Below are 21,793 nucleotides of genomic sequence, written 5' to 3' on the forward strand. Positions count from 1 at the left end.
GACGGCGGTGAGGTGGTTCTCTGATAACAGCCAGAGAAATGTCCACTTTGACAAGGACGTGGTCAGAAGAACCGATTGGAGCGGAGGAAAGCAGCAGATATTGTCAGGGAAATTTGTCAAAATCAGATCCAGAAGAGATGGAGTACCATTGGTTGAGATCCGGGTCGGGAAGTTGACCAATTGAGTCAGTCCCAATGAGTCGCAGAAAGCTTTTGCTGAGGTTCCATGACAGGTGAGATCATGACAGGTACCCACACCTAGCCAACTGGCATGATGACAATTGAAGTCACCACATATGAGGAAAAGAGAGTTCGGATGAGAAGATATAAGTTGGTCCATGTTTTCGGATAGTGAGGTGTAGATGGAGTCATCACTGTTTGGTGGACGGTACAGTGCACATATAAACATGAGGTGGGAGTGGAGGGAAAGCCGTAGCCAGAGGTATTCCTGGGGGTGTGAGGGCAGTGCATGGAGAGTGAGGAAAAGAGTCTTTGATGAAGAGAGCAACACCTCCACCAGGACGAGGCTCAGGTCTGTCATACCGTGGGAGGGAGTAACCGGGGAGAGATACTTGGGAGTCAGACACGTCTTGGGAGAGGAAAGTTTCTGTTCGGCAGATTATGTCTGGTTTGTCAGTGGCAACCTGCATGGAAAGATCTGAAAAGTTTGAGCGAAGGCCCAGGATATTTGAGGTCCACACTTTTACTGAAGAGGGAGGGAGGAGGCTTTGGGTGCGGGGGGTGGGGGGGAGGGGGAGGGAAGGACAAGGGAGGAGGGGGGGTAAGGTGGGTTGTTGAAAGAGTGTGGGTGGTTGCAGAATAGCTCGGGGAGGGGCCAGATGAGGAGAAAAGGCTCTGTGGTGTTGGGGAGAAGAGGGGGCAAGAGAGGGGGAAGAAGGCAGTTGGGGATTTGAGGAGGTGGAGTGAAGAGATGGAGGTGAGAGGGCAGTGGAAGGAGGCAGCTTTGCGGATGGGAGGGGGGGGCAACTTTGAGAAGGGTGAGTGAGAGGGATGAATGGTGGGAGAAAGGTGAGGGGGGAGTTTTTGAGAGAGGTGAGAGGGAGGCTTGGACTGAGAAGAGTAGGATGGTTGCTTTGAGAGTAAGAGTGAGGGGTGAGTTGGCACTGAAGTTGAAAAAAAGAATGGTTGATGGAAAGCGAACATTCATAGCAAACTGGGGTTTTCAAAAGTTTTAGTCAGAGATGCGATTAAACACATTTCTTGATGGATGCAATAAAGGCGAATTCAGAGAATGGAGAGATGAAACGCTGTAACAGTTGGATTTTTTATGCAATGTATGAAGGAAAGGTCGAAATGAGAGCAGTCTGTTTAAATAGTCGAAGAGTAGTGCATTATGATACAGCAAAGAGTACCACATGCGTGAAAGAGGAAGAGGAAGCATTATGATAGATCGTTATTATTACTATTATTATTGATGTTTGAGAGAGTTTTCAACAGATTAGGTCATGGAAGTGTAGAAAAAATCAAGGGAGAAGTCGAAGAAGAGGATGAAGAAGAAGAAGCAAGCAAGAAGAAGAAGATGAAGAAGAAGAATCGAGACTAGTGAATGTGCAAGGAGAAAGATAGTTTTTTTTAAAGTTTGTTTTTCATTTAAGACAATAAATAGAGTGATTAGTTGGGAGGGATGGGGGACGTTAGGAAAGTGGGGAAGATCGAAATTGAAGGCAATGGGGAGAAAAAACAAATAAACACGATCATACACCGAGGGGAACAAAGGGGAGGCCTCAAGCCTCAAGGATAGGTCTCAAGCACCCGGTAAGACAAGGTCGATGAAAAGTCACAAAATAGCACGATTTTTGAAACAAAACCGAACTTGGAACACACAGTAACATGGAGGTGAGAAAATAAAAAATGGGACAGATAACGACCAGAAACTTAACTTTGAGATCGTCAGCAGAGAGCCCTGAAGGAGACCTGCCGACACTCCAAACCCAGAACCGGAAGTCAAATGATGGTTGATAAATAACGAAAAACCTTCGAACACACGTACCGTTTCTCCCCCAGTGTGAACTCGTTGATGTTCATTCACGGTTGATAAATGACAATTGATTAGATTTTGATGAATAACCGGATCCGGATCCGGATATGAAAATTTTTGAGGGATTCTTCACCATTGAGAGTTAGGACCAAAAACGATATTTGCAGGAGTACGATATCTCAATAAGTTATGGAGGATGAGTTTTGACAAAACAACGTAGCTGAGCTGGTGAGGTGACAAGGCAACGAGATTTTGATTCAGATCCAGATCAGGCCGATTAGTTTGACACAAAAGATAAACTTTTCAGCCTGGTCGAGGTCGGTGCTCCCCTAAGTGCTCTTCGAGTTGTGTGTGTGTGTTTTTCACGTACCTGTTGTTGGCAAATGCCGGCTCCACCTCTGATCGGCCCGCTCTGCCGGCTGATGCGCACGGATTTACGCACCACCAACACCTTTGAGGTTATGTGTGCCATGTTCGAATTTTTCGCCTTATGTTCATCAATTTCCTCCTCCAGGCCTGTGCTACTTGTTTTAACTTTCTGTCCCTTGTTATCAAATCCTTCACCGATTCGTCCCTGCTCTTTCTTTTGAATACCTCTGTTTCGAGTTTCAGCTCTCCACCTCATCTATCTTATAACTCCATCTCCCGCTCCGGCTCACTTTTATCTCCATCTATCTCCCGTGGTCCCGCTTCGTTCCTCACCCTCAGTGGCTCTGTCTCTCAGAGTCTTTTAGTTACCTTCTCTCTTCTCAACCCCAAGGAATCGTTTCTGTTTTACTCCTCACCTGATGGACTACCTTTTCACGCTGCACACATACCACATCCTCCACCATTTGCCGCCGCTTCCCAAGAAACGTGTCGAGTTTCCCTCCAAGTTGAGCCCCCATCCTGGTTCATGTCAGCCATGAACCGTGTCAACATGGCCATTATGTCGTGCCTACTTGGTGTCTTATGGCGTCTGTGCCATTGGGGGCCGGGCTCATGGTAGTGTGTCAAAAAGGCTACCAAGCAGTGGTTAAGGTAGTGAATGATTGGAAGGAAACATCATCATGTTTGAACTTTCTTTCCCCTGATAAATACAGGACAAACTATAAACTGTCATGCTGGTGATTCACAGGGCAGGTGTTGGTTCAATCAATGAGCGTACCTTCACCTGCAGGGAGAGGTAAGTTGCTTGTCTCATCAGCCAGTGTTTGCTCGGGCAGGTCGAAGATCCCACTCTCATCTTCAAAATGATTAGGCCATGGTGTGCCGGTGCAGGGGTCCAACACAGAGAGTAAATGTTCATCTGATTTGGTGTAAACGAGAGTAAAGAGGAATCTTTAAGAATTCCAAAACACAGTTCGGTTCTGAGACTGTTTGAAACTCCGTTCTTGTGGGATACCAGCCGGGGTATCCCACGTTTCCCGTTGCTGTTCTCATCCTGTTAGTATTTTGAAGAAATCAAATTTTGTTGTTTTTTGTGTTTTTAATTAATTTTTTGTGGGAGGCCGAAAACACTTCCCGACATCCACTAACTAATGGGGTTCGGGATCATTTAATGTTACTTTTGATAAAGCGACCAAATCTTAGGCATTTAAAAACGATTAAAAAACAAATCCCCCCCAAAAAATCAAACTTTGTTTTTCAAAAATTTCAAACAATTATTTTCCCTAAAACATTCCCTGGCACCCACTGATGATGTTCTGGAAGGTTGACGAAGATCCGTTAGGCCATTTCTTCAAAAAATGTCGTCAGACAGCCGGACGAAGTTCTCTCTTATAGTCCAGTAAATGAACCCGCACACGTCACAGTCACGTGTAAATGAACCTGCACACGTCACAGTCAGTGTAAATGAACCTGCATACGTCACAGTCACGTGTAAATGAATCCACCACGTCACCACCAAGTGGAAATGAATCCAATTTTTCTTTCAGACCGACGAGGATCGATGTATATCATGATCTACTACAAGGAAAAGCAGCACTGAAGAAGGAGCACGTCAGACCCGAACGACCTCCTGATTCACGAAAACGACCCGATGATTGAGATGAAGGTTTATAACAGGTGTTTCCAACATCTGTTGTCAAAATCTGCAGGGGGGTGTAAGGTGAAAGAATAACACTCCAAAACGGGTGTCGTGAGTTTGGTAACATTTATTGGCACAACATTTATCAATTTGAACATTTAGTGGATGATATTGATCAATAAAAAGTAATCCTTTCAGTTGATTTCTCATTAACAAAAATTACATTCGTAAAACGTCACATTTGACAAACGTGATGACAACACAACACCTGTGGCTTTGGTTCTAATGAAGTTCAGCATTTGGACGATCACTACCGACATTATACAATCGGTTTCTCATGCATGTATCAGAGTGCTCCTCAGGTGTGTGCGGCCCTGAACGGGTCATGTGACCTCACAGTGAGCTGGTATACTTGATGTAGACGTGTGGAAAGCGATTTGCTAGTTGGCAGGCCATCTCCTCACTCACCCGGAAGCAGAAGGAAACGTCAATGAAGCACATATGCCGACAGGTATCAAGCAGGTGAAAAATCCCTCTCGGGGTCACCAGTGAAGCGCCTGCCACACGCACACAGATATAATCGCTCCAATGAATGACAAACAAGGGCGAAAATAGCTCACACCCATCTGGAGCTTTGGTGTACAGTTAACACAGGACAAAACTACAGTACAACAGCACTCAGTGGAGCGCATACATCCACCAGGACAATGAGGAGGAATGATTCAATTTTGGTGAAGATCTAGAACCAGATACGAGAATTAATTGATAGATAGGGGGTCAAAACCGATATCTCAAAACGTTTTATGGACGGATTCGGATGAAATTTGGTGGATGAGTTGTGTAGGTGACAAGAACAAGCCGATGAGATTTTGGTTCAGGTCCGGATGAAGATCCAGCCTACCAGTGGACGACAAAACGTAAACGTTTCAGTCTGGAGGAGGTACACACTCCACCAAGTGCCGTTCTCGTTTGTACTTGCAATTGATATTTTCCTTCCACATCGAGCAACCTCTGTAACCCTCTTGGATAAATCCACATCAGTACCCATCATCTCCTCAATTACCGTACCCAGTATGTTGAGCTGTTCCAGTAAAGGGCAGTGATTGGCGAGTGATTCGAGGTCAGTGTCATTGACGGAGTGGTGAGCTGTTAACACCAGTCGGCGCAGTCTGGGCAGCTCTCGCGCCATCTCAACAAGAACACCACTTTCTGCCCGCACATTCGAACACCAGCCAAGGTCCAGGTCCTGTGCGGAACAGTTTAAGTGTGGAACAATTAAATCAACATAAGTATTACGTGCAGATTTTAACTTCCTATTAATTCAAGAACATGTATTGTACAATTCGAGAGGCATTATCGCCACCAGAGTGTTTCCGAAAAAATATAACTTGACAAAATAACAAGCCCAACAAAACCATTCAGAATTCTAAGTTATCAAGACACTGGAAGGTAGAAAGGGGATTAAAAACGATGAGGAAAGTGGAGGGAAGGGGGTGTGATGAGAGGAGAGTTGGTTGTTGAAAGTCACAAGATAAATGCTGGGAAACAAGAAGGGCACTCGGTAGAGAACATACCTCCACCTGCTGATCAGTTTACGTCTTGTATCCCACTGATAGGCCAGATATGAATTCGGACATGAACTAAAATTTAATCGACTTGTTCTTGTCAACCAACCAACTCATCCACCAAGTTTCGTCCGAATCCGTCCATAACTTTTTGAGATATCCTGCTACATGTCGCTTTCGGCCCGATCTCACAACGATGAAGAATCACTGAAAAACTTCTCGGATCCAGAACCGGATGTGGATCTTCACCAAAATCGAATCATTTTGTCGGTGTCACATATCCAAGCTCTCCACCAAATTTCGTCTGAATCCTTCCACAACTTGTTGAGATATTTTGTTCACAAAGAAACAAACAAATCGCCAAACAAGCAAACAGACAGACAGACATACAGGTGTCAAAACATCCTTCATCCACCTTCGGTGGCAGAGTTAATGAAAATGTTACAGTTTTGGAAACTTTCCCTGATGGAGAGCAGACGTGGACACGTCGGTGACCCGAGGATTAGTTGTTTCATTAATTATTTTTAGTTATTCGTCATTTCATTTGTGTGGAGTCCTTGGTTTCTTGTCAAGCGGTCAGGGGGTTTGCTCATTGTGTGTGTTGGGGGGGGAGGGGGGAAGAATGTGTTGATTCGTTTGTGTTGTCTTTTTGAGGGGGAGAGGTGTGATGTCTTCCTCCCCCCCCCCTTCTCTGCTCCATTCCATCTTTCTTTCTTCACCTCCATTGGGGTCCATTCCCTCCCCGTCCAAGAGATATTTAAAGAAGAAGAGGACTGAAGCACACGATGCAAAAAAGATGGAACAAAGAGGTGGAAAAAGGTGAGATCCTGGGAGGAAATAGAAGCTCGGAGCTGGTCCTCGCCTTGCCTTTGGGAGAGAAAGCCAGATCGAGAGAGGGGGGAGAGAGAGAGAGAGAGAGAGAGAGAGAGAGAGAGAGAGAGAGAGAGAGAGAGAGAGAGAGAGAGAGAGAGAGAGAGAGAGAGAGAGAGAGAGAGAGAGAGAGAGAGAGAGAAAGAGAAAGAGGGAGAGAGAGAGAGAGAGAGAGAGAGAGAGAGAGAGAGAGAGAGAGAGAGAGAGAGAGAGAGAGAGAGAGAGAGAGAGAGAGAGAGAGAGAGAGAGAGAGAGAGAGAGAGAGAGAGAGAGAGAGAGAGAGAGAGAGAGAGAGAGAGAGAGAGAGAGAGAGAGAGAGAGAGAGAGAGAGAGAGAGAGAGAGAGAGAGAGAGAGAGAGAGAGAGAGAGAGAGAGAGAGAGAGAGAGAGAGAGAGAGAGAGAGAGAGAGAGGATGGAAGGAAAACGTTTCAAAATAATTTTCTCTGAAACCATTCAATTGATGACATTTAAGTGATCAAACTTTTATCGTCATTGGTACTCAATGATACACCTAAAGTTTTGCATCAGTTGGTACAGTGGTTTGACAGGATATGTTTAAACCTTTTAACTTCAATCCAATATAGCTGCCGAACACGTGACCTATGACGTTTTTGCTCTCAAACCTTATTTATCATGGTTCGTCGATCATTTTTTTGAAGTTTCGCGTCAATCTGTCAGGCGGTTTCGGAGAAGGGGATTTTTGAAGGATTTTTTTTAAATCTAATGATTGACTGACCACATGATCATAACTTTAAAACCTGCCTCAAATTTGGAAGCCGATCATATCTAGAAAGTTTTGCATTGATCAGATGAGGGGTGTTTTTGAATCAAACATAGCTGCCAAGCAAACCATGTGACCAATGACATCATCGTTTTCACACTGCATGAAGCAATGGTATTGGATCATGTTTGTAAATTTTTGCATCGATAGGTTAAGCGGTTTTGGAGAAATCGTTTTTTATACATGTTCCTACAATCCACTATGGACGCCACACCAGGTGACTGATGACGTTTGAGTTCTCAAACTTTAATCCACAAGTCGAGTCGATGACAGACGTAAAGGTTTGCGAACATCGTTTTGGCGGTTTGGCAGAAAATGAATTTGGAAAATGTTCGCTAAGATCAAATATGGCTCCCAGAACACGTGATGTTTTAGTAATCAAGCTTTAATCCCCGTGGGTATTCGATAACACAGTTAATAAAGTTTGGCGTCGATCGGTTGGGAGGTTTGAGAGGAGATTTTGTTTTTAAAAGGTTTTGCTAAAATCCAATATGTCTGCAAAACCACATTATCAATGACGTTATAGTTATCAAACTTTCTTTCCACATCGACAGTCGATCAAACTTGTAAGGTTTTGCATTGATCTGTAAAGCTGTTTCAGAGAAGATTTTTTTACCTCCACTACCGAAGATGGATGGAAGTAATGTATTCATCCATGTCTGTCTGTCTGTTTGTTTGTGAACAAAATATCTCAAGAAGTTGTGGCCGAACTGGGACGAAACTTTGTGGATGAGTCGGTTCGTTGACAAGAACTCCTTCTTCTTCTTCTTCTTCTTCTTCTTCTTCTTCTTCTTCTTCTTCTTCTTCTTCTTCTTCTTCTTTCAGCTGCTCCCGTTAGGGGTCGCCACAGCGGATCATCCGTATGATCCGCATAGTGATTTGGCACATGTTTTACGCCGGATGCCCTTCCTGACGCAACCCTGGTCCCCTCTTAAGACACAGGGATATGGTACACCTATTTTAACCAGGGTATACACCGGCCCAGTATACTGGTACTCATTTCGCCGACCTCGGAAGGATGACAGGCTGAGTCAACCCCCTCGTGTATTAATTCAGTAGCCCAACGGGGCTTGAACTCAGGACCTTTTGGATCCCAAGCCGCTGCCCTAACCACTGCGCCAACACCAGGCCAACAAAAACAAGCCGATTAAATTTTAGTTGAGGTACGAATCCAAATCCAGCCTATCAGTGGGATACAAAACGTAAACTAAAGTCACCATAAAGGTACAAAACGTAAACTGAAGGCTCCAAAGCCAGTCGCCGACTGGGAATGCTCTGTCGTGCAAAGTCCTTCCTCAGCCCACCTGAGCTCCTGACCACATACAAAGCTTTCGTCCGCAGCCTGATGGAGTGTTGCTCTCCTCTCTGGGCTGGTGCTCCTGCCTCTGACCTTTCTCGACTTCACGTTGTGGAAACGAATGCATCATGTTTACGTTTTGGAAACCAATCATCAATGCATCAAACCAACCAATGATCAATGGTATCTCCCGTGGTCAGGCTGAGTCTTTGGGCCTCTCACTCTCTCACCGCAGGCAGGTCGGTGGTCTTTCTGTCTTCTTCCGTCTCTTCTCCGGTCACGCCCCCCCCTCCCCCACCCCGCTCTGTCTGTGATGTCTTCCCCCCATATTTCCACAAGGTGCTCAAGGTCCGCCAGCAACCCCCTTCTGGTAAAACTACCAAAATCACGAATCACTGCTCACTTTCGCCCTTTCATTCCTCTTTTTTCCCACCTTTGGAATAAACTTTCACACTCTCTTCAATTCCATTCTTCCCTCCAAGCTTTGAAAAAAGCTGTTCACAAGCATGTCTTATCTTGCCCCAACCAAAACCTCGATCTCTCTACCCCTGTTAATCCACCCCAAACCCACTTCTTTGTACCTCAATATTCTTGCAACGGGATGTCAGTTGTGCCAATCCGACCTCCGTCAGACCAGTGGATCTCCACATATCGAGCGAGCGAAGCTGTTGGCAGTTTAAGGCCAGACTGAATAAGACCGTGTTGGGATGTTTCACCTGAGGTTGGAAAGAGGAGGAACATGCATCATGACACACATTGCTGGAGGGGAAGGAAATGCTTCTGTGAATCCCATAACACAAGGGACATTCAAACTCAAACAAATCTCCAACAAATATATCATCAGCGGCAGTGCACGACAAACATACAGTCATCGTCTCCTTTCTTCCTTCAGGCACGAGCTTTGATTAAAATTTAATTCCTTTTTTATCCCTGAGCTTTTTGAAAAAAATTATGTAAGCTATTATTATCTAAGATATTATTATCTTCGCTATTATCTAAGCTATTATTATGAAAGCTATAACCTAAACTTTATTATCTCAGCTGTGATTATCTGAGCAATTATCTCAGCATTATTATCTGAGCTATTATTATCTTCGCTTTATTATCTTCGATGTTATCTCAGCTATTATCTGAGCTCTTGTTATCTTTCCTATTGTCTGAGCTATTAATATCTTACCTATTATCTTAGCTGTGATCTCAGCTTTATTATCTCAGCTATTATCTGAGCTCTTATTATCTTTCCTATTGTCTGAGCTAATAATATCTTACCTATTATCTTAGCTGTTATCTCACCTTTATTATCTCAGCTATTATCTGAGCTCTTATTATCTTTCCTATTGTCTGAGCTATTAATATCTTACCTATTATCTTCGCTGTGATCTCAGCTTTATTATCTAAGCATTATTATCTTCGCTATTATCTCAGCTATAATTATCTAAGCTGTTATCGAAGCTATTATCAAAGCTATTATTATCTAAGCTATTATCTGAGCTATTATTATCTTACTTATTATCTGAGCTATTATTATTATCTCAACTATTATCTGAGCTTTATTCTCTGAGCTATTATCTCTGCTATTATTATCTCAGCAATTATTATCTAAGCTCTAATTATCTCATCGATTATCCAAGATATTACTATCTTAGCTATTATTGAAGCTTTATTATCTCAGCAATTGTTATCTAAGCTATTAACATAGCGAAATTATGTAAACTATTATTATATAAGCTCTTATCTAAGCTTTATTATCTGAGCTATTATTATCAAAGGTATTATCTGAGCTTTATTATCAAAGCTATTATTATCTAAGCTCTGATCTAAGCAATTATTATCAAAGCTATTATCTAATCTTTATTATCTGAGCTATTATCTAAGCTATAATTGTCAAAGCTATAATCTAAGCTATTATCTTAGCTATTTTATTTCAGCTATTATTATCTAAGCTTCATTATTTAAGCTATTATCTCAGCTATTATCTTCGCTATTATCTCAGCTATTATTATCTGATCTATTATCTTAGCTATTATCAGAGCCATTATCTTAGCTGTTATTATCAAAGCTATTTTCTGAACTACTATTATCTTAGCTATAATCTAAGCTGTATTATCCAAGCTATTGTTACAGTTCTCGGAACCGTATGCATTCAAACATACAGGTGCCCCGAAGTTAGTTATGCCGTTAAGTATATGTGGAGACATAACCCCTCCTTGTGTGTTGTGGCAATTTCGGACCTTTGTTGTGGGAAGCTCCTCCACGGACCGGGACTCCACACGGTCGGCTGTGGACCTGACTGCACGACCGTTGGCAGGTGCCGCACCACGGAGCATTCTTTTCCCTGAGACTCAGGTACTCGAAAGAACTGCGACCTCAGCCCGCCTCCCTTCCTGGCTGCAAAAGTCCTTTGCCTTCAACTGGGTTTATTTTGTCCGAGTGTGTGTCTGAGTGCGTGGCGCCAGTCTAATAAGTAGAAGCTGCATAAGTGTTTTCGATCATTGTAAATCTTGCCTGTGTATTCCCACGTAAGTCTGCTCTGTGTCTTCTTTTGTAAGTTGCTGTAAATTGTCGCACTACATCTTCTTTCTTTCCCATGCATAACACCTCAATAAACCTGTTTCTGTGCCACATAAATTTCCTCGTTTATTATAAATAAATTATTGTAGAAATGTTCCCAGTTCGTTTCCGTCCTTTCTTTCATTGGTCCAGCGTGGTTCGGATATGAGATTGAGCTGGGTCTTTGTTCCCATTAATCTGCTCATCCCAGCTGGCATGGCTTTGGCAGTTCCGCCCGACTACACCCGAACCGGAGTTGGTAGCCGGTGGTTGGAACTCTACCACAGTCGGGAGAGTGACCCGGTTCTAGCAAGACGTGCCGAGGGAGTGGTTCTCCGGTAGACGACACCGTGTGGCTCATTAGGTAAATTGGTTCTCGACAAAAAGACCCTACGCTATGCGGTGGAGATATTGGCGTCCACGGTCGGTTAAGCGACCCGCCGCCTCACAGAGTTATCAGTGAGCGACGGCCTACAATTCCAGAGAGTCCGGTGGGAATCGACGTCACTTTCCCCACCTAGTAGTCGTTCTCGTCACCGGACCTCTGGCCCGCAACACTATTATTATCTTTGCTATTATCTGAGCATTATTATCCAAGCTATTATCGCTGCTTTAATAATCTCTGCAATTAATATCGAAGCTGTTATTATTGCAGCTATTATGTAAGCTATTATCTAAGCTTTATTATATAAGCTATTACTGTGTCAGCTATTATGTAAGCTTTCTTATCAAAGCTATTATTATCTCAGGTATTCTTATCTTTGCTGTTATCGAAGCTATTATGATCTAAGCCATTAACGAAACTTTATTATTTCAGTTATTATCTGAGATAATATTATTTTAGCTACAATCTAAGCTGTTATTATCTTAGCAATCATCAAAGCTATTGTGATCTTAGCTATTAACTGAGCTTTATTATCGAAGTTATAATTATGTAAGCTATTATTATCGAAGACATTATTGTCTTAGCTATTATCTAAACTATTTTTTTCTAAGCTATTATTATCTCAGCTATTATAAAAGCTTCATTATCAAAGCTATTATTATGTAAGCTATTATCGAAGCTATATTATCTCAACTATTATCTAAGCTATTATTATCTGACCTATTATCTAAGCTTTATTATCTAAGCTATTGTTATCGAAACTATTAACTAAGCTATATTATCTAAGCTATTATTATGGAAGCTATTAATTATCTAAGCTATTGTTAAATAAGCTAAATTATCAAAGCCATTATTATCTCAGGTATTATCTAAGCTAAATTATCGAAGCTATTATTATCTAAGCTGTTCTTATCTCAGCTATTATCTATGCTATTATGATCTCAGCTATTATCAAGCTTTATTATCTGAGATATTATCTGAGCGAGTATTATTTTAGCTGTTATTGAAGCAATTATTATCTAACCTATTATCGAAGTTTTATTATCTAAGCGCTTGATATCGAAGCTATGAACTAAGCTATATTATCCCAGCTATTATTATGGAAGCTATGATCTAAGTTATTGTTCTCTAAGCTATATTATCTAAGCTATTATTATCTCAGGTATTATCTAAGCTTTATTATCGAAGCTATTATGATCTAAGCTGTTCTAATCTTAGCTATTATCGAAGCTATTATGATCTCAGCTGTTATCTAAGCTTTATTATCTGAGCGAGGATTATTTCAGCTATTATCTAAGCTATTATTATCCAACCTATTATCCAAGCTTTATAATTGAAGCTATTGTTATCGAAGCTATTAACTGAGCTTTATTTTAGAAGCTATAATTATGTAAGCTATTATTATCGAAGCTATTATTGTCTAAGACTCGAAGCAATTATCGAAGCTATTATTTTCTAAGCTATTATCTAAGCTTTATTATCAAAGCTATTATTATATAACCTATTATCTAAGTTTTATTATCTTTGCTATTATTATCAAAGCTATTAACAAATTGATATTATCTAAACTATTATTATGGAAGCTATGATCTAAGCTACTGTTATGCAAGTTATATTATCAAAGCTATTATTATCTCAGGTATTATCTCAGCTTTATTATCGAAGGTATGATTATCTAAGCTGTTCTAATCTTAGCTATTATCGAAGCTATTATGATCTCAGCTGTTATCTAAGCTTTATTATCTGAGCGAGTATTATTTTAGCTATTATCTCAGATTTATTATCGAGGCTATTATTATCGAAGCAATGATCCCAGCTGTTATTATCGAAGCTATTATCCAAGCTTCATTCCCGAAGCTATTATTATCCAAGCAAATTATCTAAGCTTTATTATCTGAGATTTGATTATGTCAGCCATTATCTGAGTTATTATTGTCTCAGCTATTATCTAAGCTATTATTATCAAAGCTATTATCTAAGCGTTATTATCTGAGCTATTATTATCTGAACTATTATTATCTCAGTTATTATCTAAGCTTTATTATCGAAGCTATTATTATCTTTGCTATTATCTAAACTTTATTATCCAAACTATGATCCAAGATATTATCTAAGCTATATTATCTGAGCTATTATTAAGTAAGCTATTACAATGTAAGCCTGAGCTTTATTATCAAAGCGATTATTTTCTAAGCTATTATTATCTCAGCTATTATCTAAGATTTATTATCTCAGCTGTTATCTGAGCGATGATTATCTTAGATATTATCGAAGCTTTATTATCCTGAAGCTTTTTGAAAAAACAGGTGGGTATTGTAATCTTCTCTGTCTGTCTACCCGTCATGCTATCTTCTCCGAAACGGATGGGCATAAATTCAACAAACTTGGTAGTTGTGATCACCACATGGCAAGAAGGTGCAAAAACACAATCATTTTTCGCCACGCCCTCTAGGGCGGAGTCAACAACCCAAAAATATAATTTTAATATTTTTAATGAAACTTTGTACATCCAAGTTGCATGAAATATGCAACAATTTTTTGGGGATTTGTTCCATGGGAAGTTTGAGTCACAGAGGTCAAAATGGGAAAAAAATTTCAATCAAAATTTGATATTGGGTTATTCTTGGTGGAGTTTTATGAAATCTTTCAACTTTGCTTTCAGGGGGGTGGGGAAGCATGGGGGATTTTAGATGGCGAGCCATGGACTTCGCTTTCATTTCTAATATTTTTTGCAGTGATGAAGGTTCAAAAGGCATCTTTTACTGCATGAATTGCAACCATGGATGAGATGTAGGGATAAGCAACGCCTGCAGCCCATCGTGATTTATCATAACAATACATAGACTGTGTTTATATTTATGTGACGAGGAAACAAAATATCAACAAAACAGATGAACTCATCCCAAGCTGGAAATAAATCAGTTTGTCTTCACAATCGTGCAGGACTATGGTTTAACTCCCAAACACATCTGCGGTGGTACAAAGAGGTGCACGTACCTCAGAACAGTCTCTGAGGTTGAGATGCCTCAACTCTATGCACTTGGAAGTGATTGACAGGAGACTCTCCGTCTGAAACAAGATGGGAGTACGATGTTATCCTTTAACAGTGGTAAAATAATCCCCTTCCCATCCACGAAACACAACGAAAGAGAAAGACTCAATTCCTTAGCTTATTCCAGAATTCAGCGCTTCGTGTCGTTTCAAGATCGAAGAACCAGTCTGAGGATCTAAAAACCATTGTGGCACCGTGCCAGCAGGGGGGGGGGTGATGTATCATGGAGGTGACGTTAAGCTGGCAATCTCCTTTGCAATCTCATTTAGATGCAAAAATTTCTAACAGGCAGTCGACTATGTAGATTAAAGAAAGGTGCGATCAAGGTCACATCGACCTTGCCGAGTAAAATTGGCTATGGAAGGAAAGTAAATGGGAAATGTACGAAATTCCAGCTTCATATGTTCCTTGTATTTAATTTTACTTTCACGTTTCTCATTCCGTCTGCGTTGGACTTTCAATCCACTTGCATGGGGGGCAAAGGAAGAGGCATGTAGATTTCACATTGCCATTAAAAAAAAAATCAAGATTTACTTTCAATGGTTTTATTAACGACAAAGCTGCGAGAGAGTACAACGAACATAAACGACGTAAAGAGCTTACATCGATTCGTGTTCGGAACAGGACGAGGCGTTGTAGCCTATGCAAGGACGAGAGCTGCCTGAACTCTCCGGGTAGTATTTGTTCACATGATGACAGGTTCAGGTCACAAAGGTTTGGGCAGAGCATGGTTACAGATTCCAAGGACTCGTTTGTGATCCAATGGCAGTTGGCCAGGTCCAGATGCAGTAGGTGCTCAGACCACCCACCCAGGAAACTGAAAAAAGTATCACAGGAAGACATTGGGATCGTGTTTCAAACAAAGCCGTGAGAGACAAGACAAACTTCGAAACCAACTTCCATCGACCCACGTTTGGAACAATGCAGGGTGTTGCAGCTTCTGCAAAAATGAAAGCTGCCCCCCTTCCCCGAGTTATCTGGGGGATAAAGACCCCTATTTCTCGCACACAAAGGAAATATTGTGTTCTGCTAATTAAGAGACTGAGGAACATTGAGTGATATGTAGTTTTGTGAAGATAACGTGCACTGTTCTTTGTCCGACCCATGCCCCCTCTTTCCCCCTTTCTATGCAAATAATTATGCAATAAAAAGCGAGGATTGTGAACAGATCTCTGAGCGAAGGAAGTTTACAACAGCTCATCTTGGTGTTGCTCTGTGAATTTGTTTCTTCCAGTGTTCACCTGAATAAATGGTTCAACTCTCATTGGGACTGGAGTTACTGGAGTGATTCCAATGGAGGTTCGAGTAATTCCACCACAAAACAATACCGGGCTTTGTCACCTCTTCAAGGATGAAAGCTGCCCACAAGTTATCTGGGGGATAAAGACCCCTATTGAAGACACGACTTCATTGAAAATCTTTGGTTGACATGCTGCACCCTCGATGTCGTGGAAATAATTTGACGAAAGGAGATATTTCAGTGAAATGTTTTTTCGCATTCCAGCAAATGAGAATGATTTGATTACATGATGATCGGATTGCAGGGTGTTTCACGATCTATCTTCTTCCATAATAGTAAATGCCAATGTGTGTCAGTCAGTCATTGTGTGTGTCTCCTCAAACTCCAACACCAAGAAACCTCGTGCACTGAAACTTTGCATGCAAACAAAGAAAACTCCAAGGAATTGCATGACTGGTAAATCGGGTTTTTGGGTTCATTAAAACACCCCTTTGGAAGATAATTAAAAGCCTTATTTGATTGAATTCCTGAGTTTAAATTTTGTAATTTGGCTCACATTGAGAGATGGTGGAGGTTATGACACATGCAGAAATAAAATAAAGCCAAGAACGCTGGAGTTTCCCGGTGTTTTATCCTTTATCAAATCATCTTCGTGGTCACCTTGCACTCCCTCACTGGGGTGTTAATTCACCATTTTTTGTGACCTGCTCAACAATGCCTTGACTTGTAACAGGCCACAACGGTTTCTTAACGACAACGTTTTTTTCACTTTCCTCACTCATATCATTGAATGCCTGATCGTCATTCCTCCAAATCACTGGGTACATTGTTATGCATATAAACACCCAGAAACTCCAGAGTTCGTGGCTTTATTTCATTTCTGCACATGTCATAACCTCTACAATCTCTCAATCTGAGCCAAATTAGAAACTTTAAACTCAGGAATTCAACTTATCAGCAGCCGACTACTGAAAACAAAGTGTTAATTTGTCCATATTCGGGCATTGTTTGATATTCTGGGCGTTTCCGGGTGCGTGGATGTTTAAGTTCCCAAACGAAGATCGGTAATCGCTTGCCAAGCAAAAAAAAGTTCCTTCACTATTTTGTTGGAATGCTTGCTGAGTGCGAAAGCGACTTGGCTCAAGCTTGGTTGTTCATTTCCAAGCCATAGCCAAACATGGCAAAAGTATTCACACTGTCACTGAATATATGGATCGACTTGAACAAAGTTGATCAGTTTCTTCACCGAGGGCCCAAAAGACTCTGAGGACCCAAAAGACCCAAAAGACCCTGAGGACCCAAAACACCCACAGAACCCAAAATACCCAAAGGACCCGAAAGACCTTGAGGACCCAAAAGAGCTCTTTGATCCTGTAGACCATTTAAGACTGCTATAAATGGATAAGGTGTGTGTGTGTGACATGTTTTTGGTGCAGTTCTACTGGAGCGTTCTAATGTGGACTGTAAAGCACCAATATTATCAAGACTTGAGTTGATTCGGCTAATTCGCTACAAAGAACCTGGTCGAATTGCCATGTTTTAAATGCACGCTAAGTCAAGGTGTATCGAGCAGCTTAATCGGTTGCAACATGGCACGGCATTCTAATTCCAAAACAAACTGGAAGGGCATTCGGTCGAGCACATACCTCCACCACGTAATGTCTGATCCACAAGAACAAATGGGGCTCGATAGATTTTTGAAATATCATACGAAATATCGTTTTTGGCCCCCTCTCACAATGATGAAAAATCACTTAAAAATAAAATAATTCTCGTCTCCACACACCCAAAGTGTCCACCAAGTTTCATCCGAATCCGTCCACAACTTTTTGAGATATCATGCTATATATTAGTTTAGCCCTGTCTCTCAATGGTGAGGAATCAGTGAAAAACTTAATGGATCCGGATCCGGATTCGGATCATCACCAAAATTGAATCAATTCTTCCTTGTGTCACACCCAAAGTGTCCATCAATTTTCGTCCGAATCCGTCAACAACTTTATGAGATATCATGCTATATATCATTTTGGCCCCATCTCTCACTGGTAAAGAATCACTTCAAAAATTAGAGTAATCAGATCCGGATCTTCACCAACAAATAATCAGTTCGTCCTTGTCACACACCCAACCTACCCACCAAATTTCATCCTGATCCGTCCACAACTTTTTGAGATATCCTGCACACAGACAAACAAAGCAAACAGACAAACAAACAAACAGACAGAGAGGGGTGAAAATACTGTTGCGAATCTGGAAGCCATGAGCACTCAACATTCAGGTCCCAAGATTAGTTATGTCGATAAGTATGTGTACAGTTAGAATCCATCCCCTTCTGTCTTATGGGAATTACATGTGTGCGCTATGGATTATTTTATAGCGAGGATTTTTACATCAACAACCACACTCTGTTCGGGGCATTGTCCACGCTCTTCGCAAGCTCAAGAAGCGTTTCATTCTGGTCTGGCGCCAAATAAGGGTATGCATCATTTTGCGGCCAATGGGCGATGAGCAGATCAGATCAGAGCAGGCGGTGCTTTGCAAGAAGGCGGAGCCACGACACGCGGTCCGCCCAATGAGAGCAGGCCACAGAATAGCGGACCGCGCCCGAGAAGGACGAGGAAAGAAAATAAAGAAGGAATAATTGCGTCCCGGTCTGCTCGAGCACGTTTCGGTCTGGTCTGCGTTTGACTGCATCGTGCAGATCCGAGGCGTCTCGTCTGGCGCACAACTACAAGAGGTCGACCATCTCATCACGGGAGATCGCCTCCTCTCGCCTCCGCTGGATTCGGCTGCCCTGGTCCGTCCTTTGGCGACCGGAGCTCCGGGAAGGGGTGGACGACCAGCCGCGTGCTCGCAACCAGGTAGCCAGCCGTCCTGACTCCCAGCAGAACTATCCTCCTCGGATGGAGAACCGAATAAAGACCCGGCGAGGTCCATCTCTTTTCTTTTGGGTGTGTGTGTGTGTGTGTGTGTGTGTGTGTGTGTGTGTGTGTGTGTGTGTGTGTGTCCTTGGGCCCCGTCTGTAAGTAGGAATTGTTAAGTGCTCTTTGCTGTGCATTATTTGCATTGCTTGGTCAGTTTAACTCTGCTCTTTGTGTGTTCCCTCCCTGCCTCTTGTAAATAAATATCCCTATTGTTAAATGTTTCAGCTCGTCTCTGTGTTTTCTCCATTGGTTTAGCACGGCGCGTGTTGGGGGGTTAAAAAGGCCGTTGCTGCAGTAGTTGTGCATTTGGACCAACGGGAGCTCGGTAACCATCCGCTCGGGTTACGCACGGGTCGAGCACGGTTACGGCTCGTCCCGTTCGAGCTCCGTCAAGGGTGTGGATTCCTCGGTAGCTCGCCGCGTGGGCCTCTCGGTATTTTGAAGTTTGGCAAATAACCCTGTCCCACGTGGTTGAATTATTGACGATTCACGGTCCTGTAAGGGACCCGTACCTTCGGAGTTATCGGAAAGGTACGATCAAGATCCCGGGTGTTCGGTGGAGCCGACTCTACTGCTCCATCTAGCAGTCGTGCTCGTCGCCGATACCCGGCCCACAACAATATTACCACCTTCACTTTCGGTGGTGGAGGGAAGAAAAACAATAATATTGCAACAAAGAATATGTTAATTTATATAAATAATATTTCCAGCAATAATCATAATAATGTTTGGGGGAAAAATTTTATATTAATGTATTCTAAATTGTAACAAATGGAGTTTTACAAATGTAAGTTTTATGTTATAAGTTGAATTGGCTGTCCTTTCTGGCCAAGAGACATTTTCCCAAAATGTTGATAAATGTCTTGGTCTGGAGCGGTGTGACCTGAGCTGATAAACGAACCTTTGCCTCGAAATGTACGTAGTGGCTTCTCGTCTCAAGGACACGTCTGCAGTCTGGGTTGAATAGCCCCCACCACTCTCCCATGAAAGTATAAAATGCTTTGAAATGTGAAATTGTTTCAGTGCAAGCACGTGAGGAAGGAGAGTATCTCAGTGGCTTGTACTCCTTGGGACTGACCAAGTACCAAGTTAGATTAAAACTCTCTGATGTCATGTGGAAGTGAATTGAATCGGGTTGGTCGAACTGTTAACTAAAAGTAAGAATAAATGAAATAGAACCAAATAATATTGCAACAAATGGGGATTTTTAAGTTCATTGTACGAGGGAGAAAAGTGCATGGTGGATAATTAGAAAATACATTGTTTGAACAAAGAAAGGACTTGTGTGCACATCGGTTATCAGTGTTGGTGGTTTTATGCAGGATTTTATAACCAAATCGGACAAACGTTAAACTCTGCCTGAAGTTAAATAGGATTCCACAATCAACCAGGGAAAATCCTTCAACGATCACAACGGGGTGGGTGAAAAAAATCCACATCAAATGGAAGTATAATTTGTCAACAATAAAAACGAACGTATAATTCCCACAATGGCCCAAGGGAAGCACATCTGGGCTTGGTGAAAGGCAAGCGAATGCTCCAGCAGTACAGCAGGCAGGCGTGCCACAAGGCTGTGAAGACTAATAAAAATTTGGTCCAATGGACAAATGAGCAAACTCGTGCATATCAAATGGTCATGTCCAATTTAAGGGGACCATATTTGTTGCAGTATTAATGGCTCGCTTTAATATAATGCAGTATAATGCAGTATAACCATGCAGTATAATGCAGTATTAATGGCTCGCTATATGCTACTTGTTGTTATCAAAAGAAACACGTGGTTCGAGCCAAGTGTGTACTTTTTGCCATGTATTGATGATGAGCAAATACAACTCGTCGCTTCGGTGACGGAAAAAATAAAAGGGGTGGGGGCATGAAAGAGGGAGGGAGAGTGGAGGCAGGTGTAAGGTGAGAGAGGGAGAGGAGGCAGAGAGGATGAAGAAAGGGGAGCGAGGAAGGAGGAGGGGAGAGCGAAAAAGGACAACCTCACCTAACGCTGCTATTCACTGTGGGAGGGAGGCGTGAGATACACACACACACACACACACACACACACACACACACACACACACACACACACACACACACACACACACACACACACAGACAGAGACAACGAGAGAGCGACAGAGGTGTGGGAGGAGAGTGCTGCATGTTATAAGGAGGAGGGAGCGAGGAGGGGAGAGTGAAAAAGAAGGGGAGGGGGGAGGAGGAAAAAAGAAAAGAAAGGGGTGAGGGGTGGAGGTGGGGTTAGCAAAGAGAATGAGATATGACACTCATGACCGAACACAAAAAAATCATGCCAGAACAGCTGTACACACAACGACACAACAGAGTTTGTAAAGTAATCCGCTGGCACATTAGCAAAAAATATGATATTCCAGTTGCAGGAAATTTGTGGGAAAAATAAACCAAAAGCAATCACTGAAAACATTGAAGTACCGCTCACGTACGACCTAATGATCCCATCGAACGTGAACATCGAAAACAAAGCGTTGCGGCCAGATATGATATTTGGGTACAAAAAAACAAGAGAAGAAGGCATTGCTAATTGACGTGTAAAGAGCAATGATTTTGGACTAACGATGCAGAAATCAAGAAAATGACCAAATATCCCAACATCATGCAAGCTGAAGAATGCCAAAGTTGTTTCAGACGGTTCACCGAAATACAGGCCATCGATTACTAACTTTGCATTCAATTACTCACTTTTTAAGGACCATAGGACTGAATCTTCCATCGTTTCCAGTCCATGAGAGACTCAGCGAGCGTGCATGGGTGAGACGAGGCTTCAAAGCCAGAAGGTCCTCCTCGCAGAGAGATGGCCAGAAAGGCTTGAGGTCCAGGTGTTTGTACATGCAAGGGTTGTAGCTGCAGTCGCGCAGGGTACGGCTGCATTGAGCGAGGCAGCACAGCTCAGGGAGTGTCAGGTGAGATAAAATGAGTTCGATAATCTGTCGTGGAAGTAAGGCAGCAAAAAAGAACATCGATTTCATTATCAGTGCATCAACCTGACCAACTGTCACTGTCCAGCCAGTCAAGGATGTCCATCAAATGATAAACCAGTAAACCCTTAAAACAACCTAGGTAACCACTAGTGTAGCCATCAAGGAATTCCGAACA

The 21,793-nt window shown here is 42.2% G+C and overlaps 1 protein-coding gene across 1 annotated transcript in view; it reads right to left on the bottom strand.

Annotated features, from left to right (window-relative positions):
* LOC147008309 (uncharacterized) overlaps positions 1-21,793 on the bottom strand; it is a 76,582-nt gene that overhangs the window by 36,741 nt on the left and 18,048 nt on the right. The window contains exons 6-13 of the mRNA XM_085865305.1: positions 21,380-21,624; positions 15,110-15,323; positions 14,452-14,523; positions 9,101-9,235; positions 5,075-5,252; positions 4,475-4,563; positions 3,986-4,070; positions 3,738-3,807 (exon numbers count right to left, since the gene is read on the bottom strand). Of these exons, the coding sequence (XP_085721431.1) occupies positions 3,738-3,807; positions 3,986-4,070; positions 4,475-4,563; positions 5,075-5,252; positions 9,101-9,235; positions 14,452-14,523; positions 15,110-15,323; positions 21,380-21,624 (1,088 nt within the window). The remainder of the gene's footprint in view (positions 1-3,737; positions 3,808-3,985; positions 4,071-4,474; positions 4,564-5,074; positions 5,253-9,100; positions 9,236-14,451; positions 14,524-15,109; positions 15,324-21,379; positions 21,625-21,793) is intronic.

This window comes from Eptatretus burgeri, chromosome 20, assembly GCF_056783735.1.
Source record: "Eptatretus burgeri isolate ZD-2024b chromosome 20, Ebu_testis_v1, whole genome shotgun sequence".
NCBI lineage: Eukaryota > Metazoa > Chordata > Myxini > Myxiniformes > Myxinidae > Eptatretus > Eptatretus burgeri.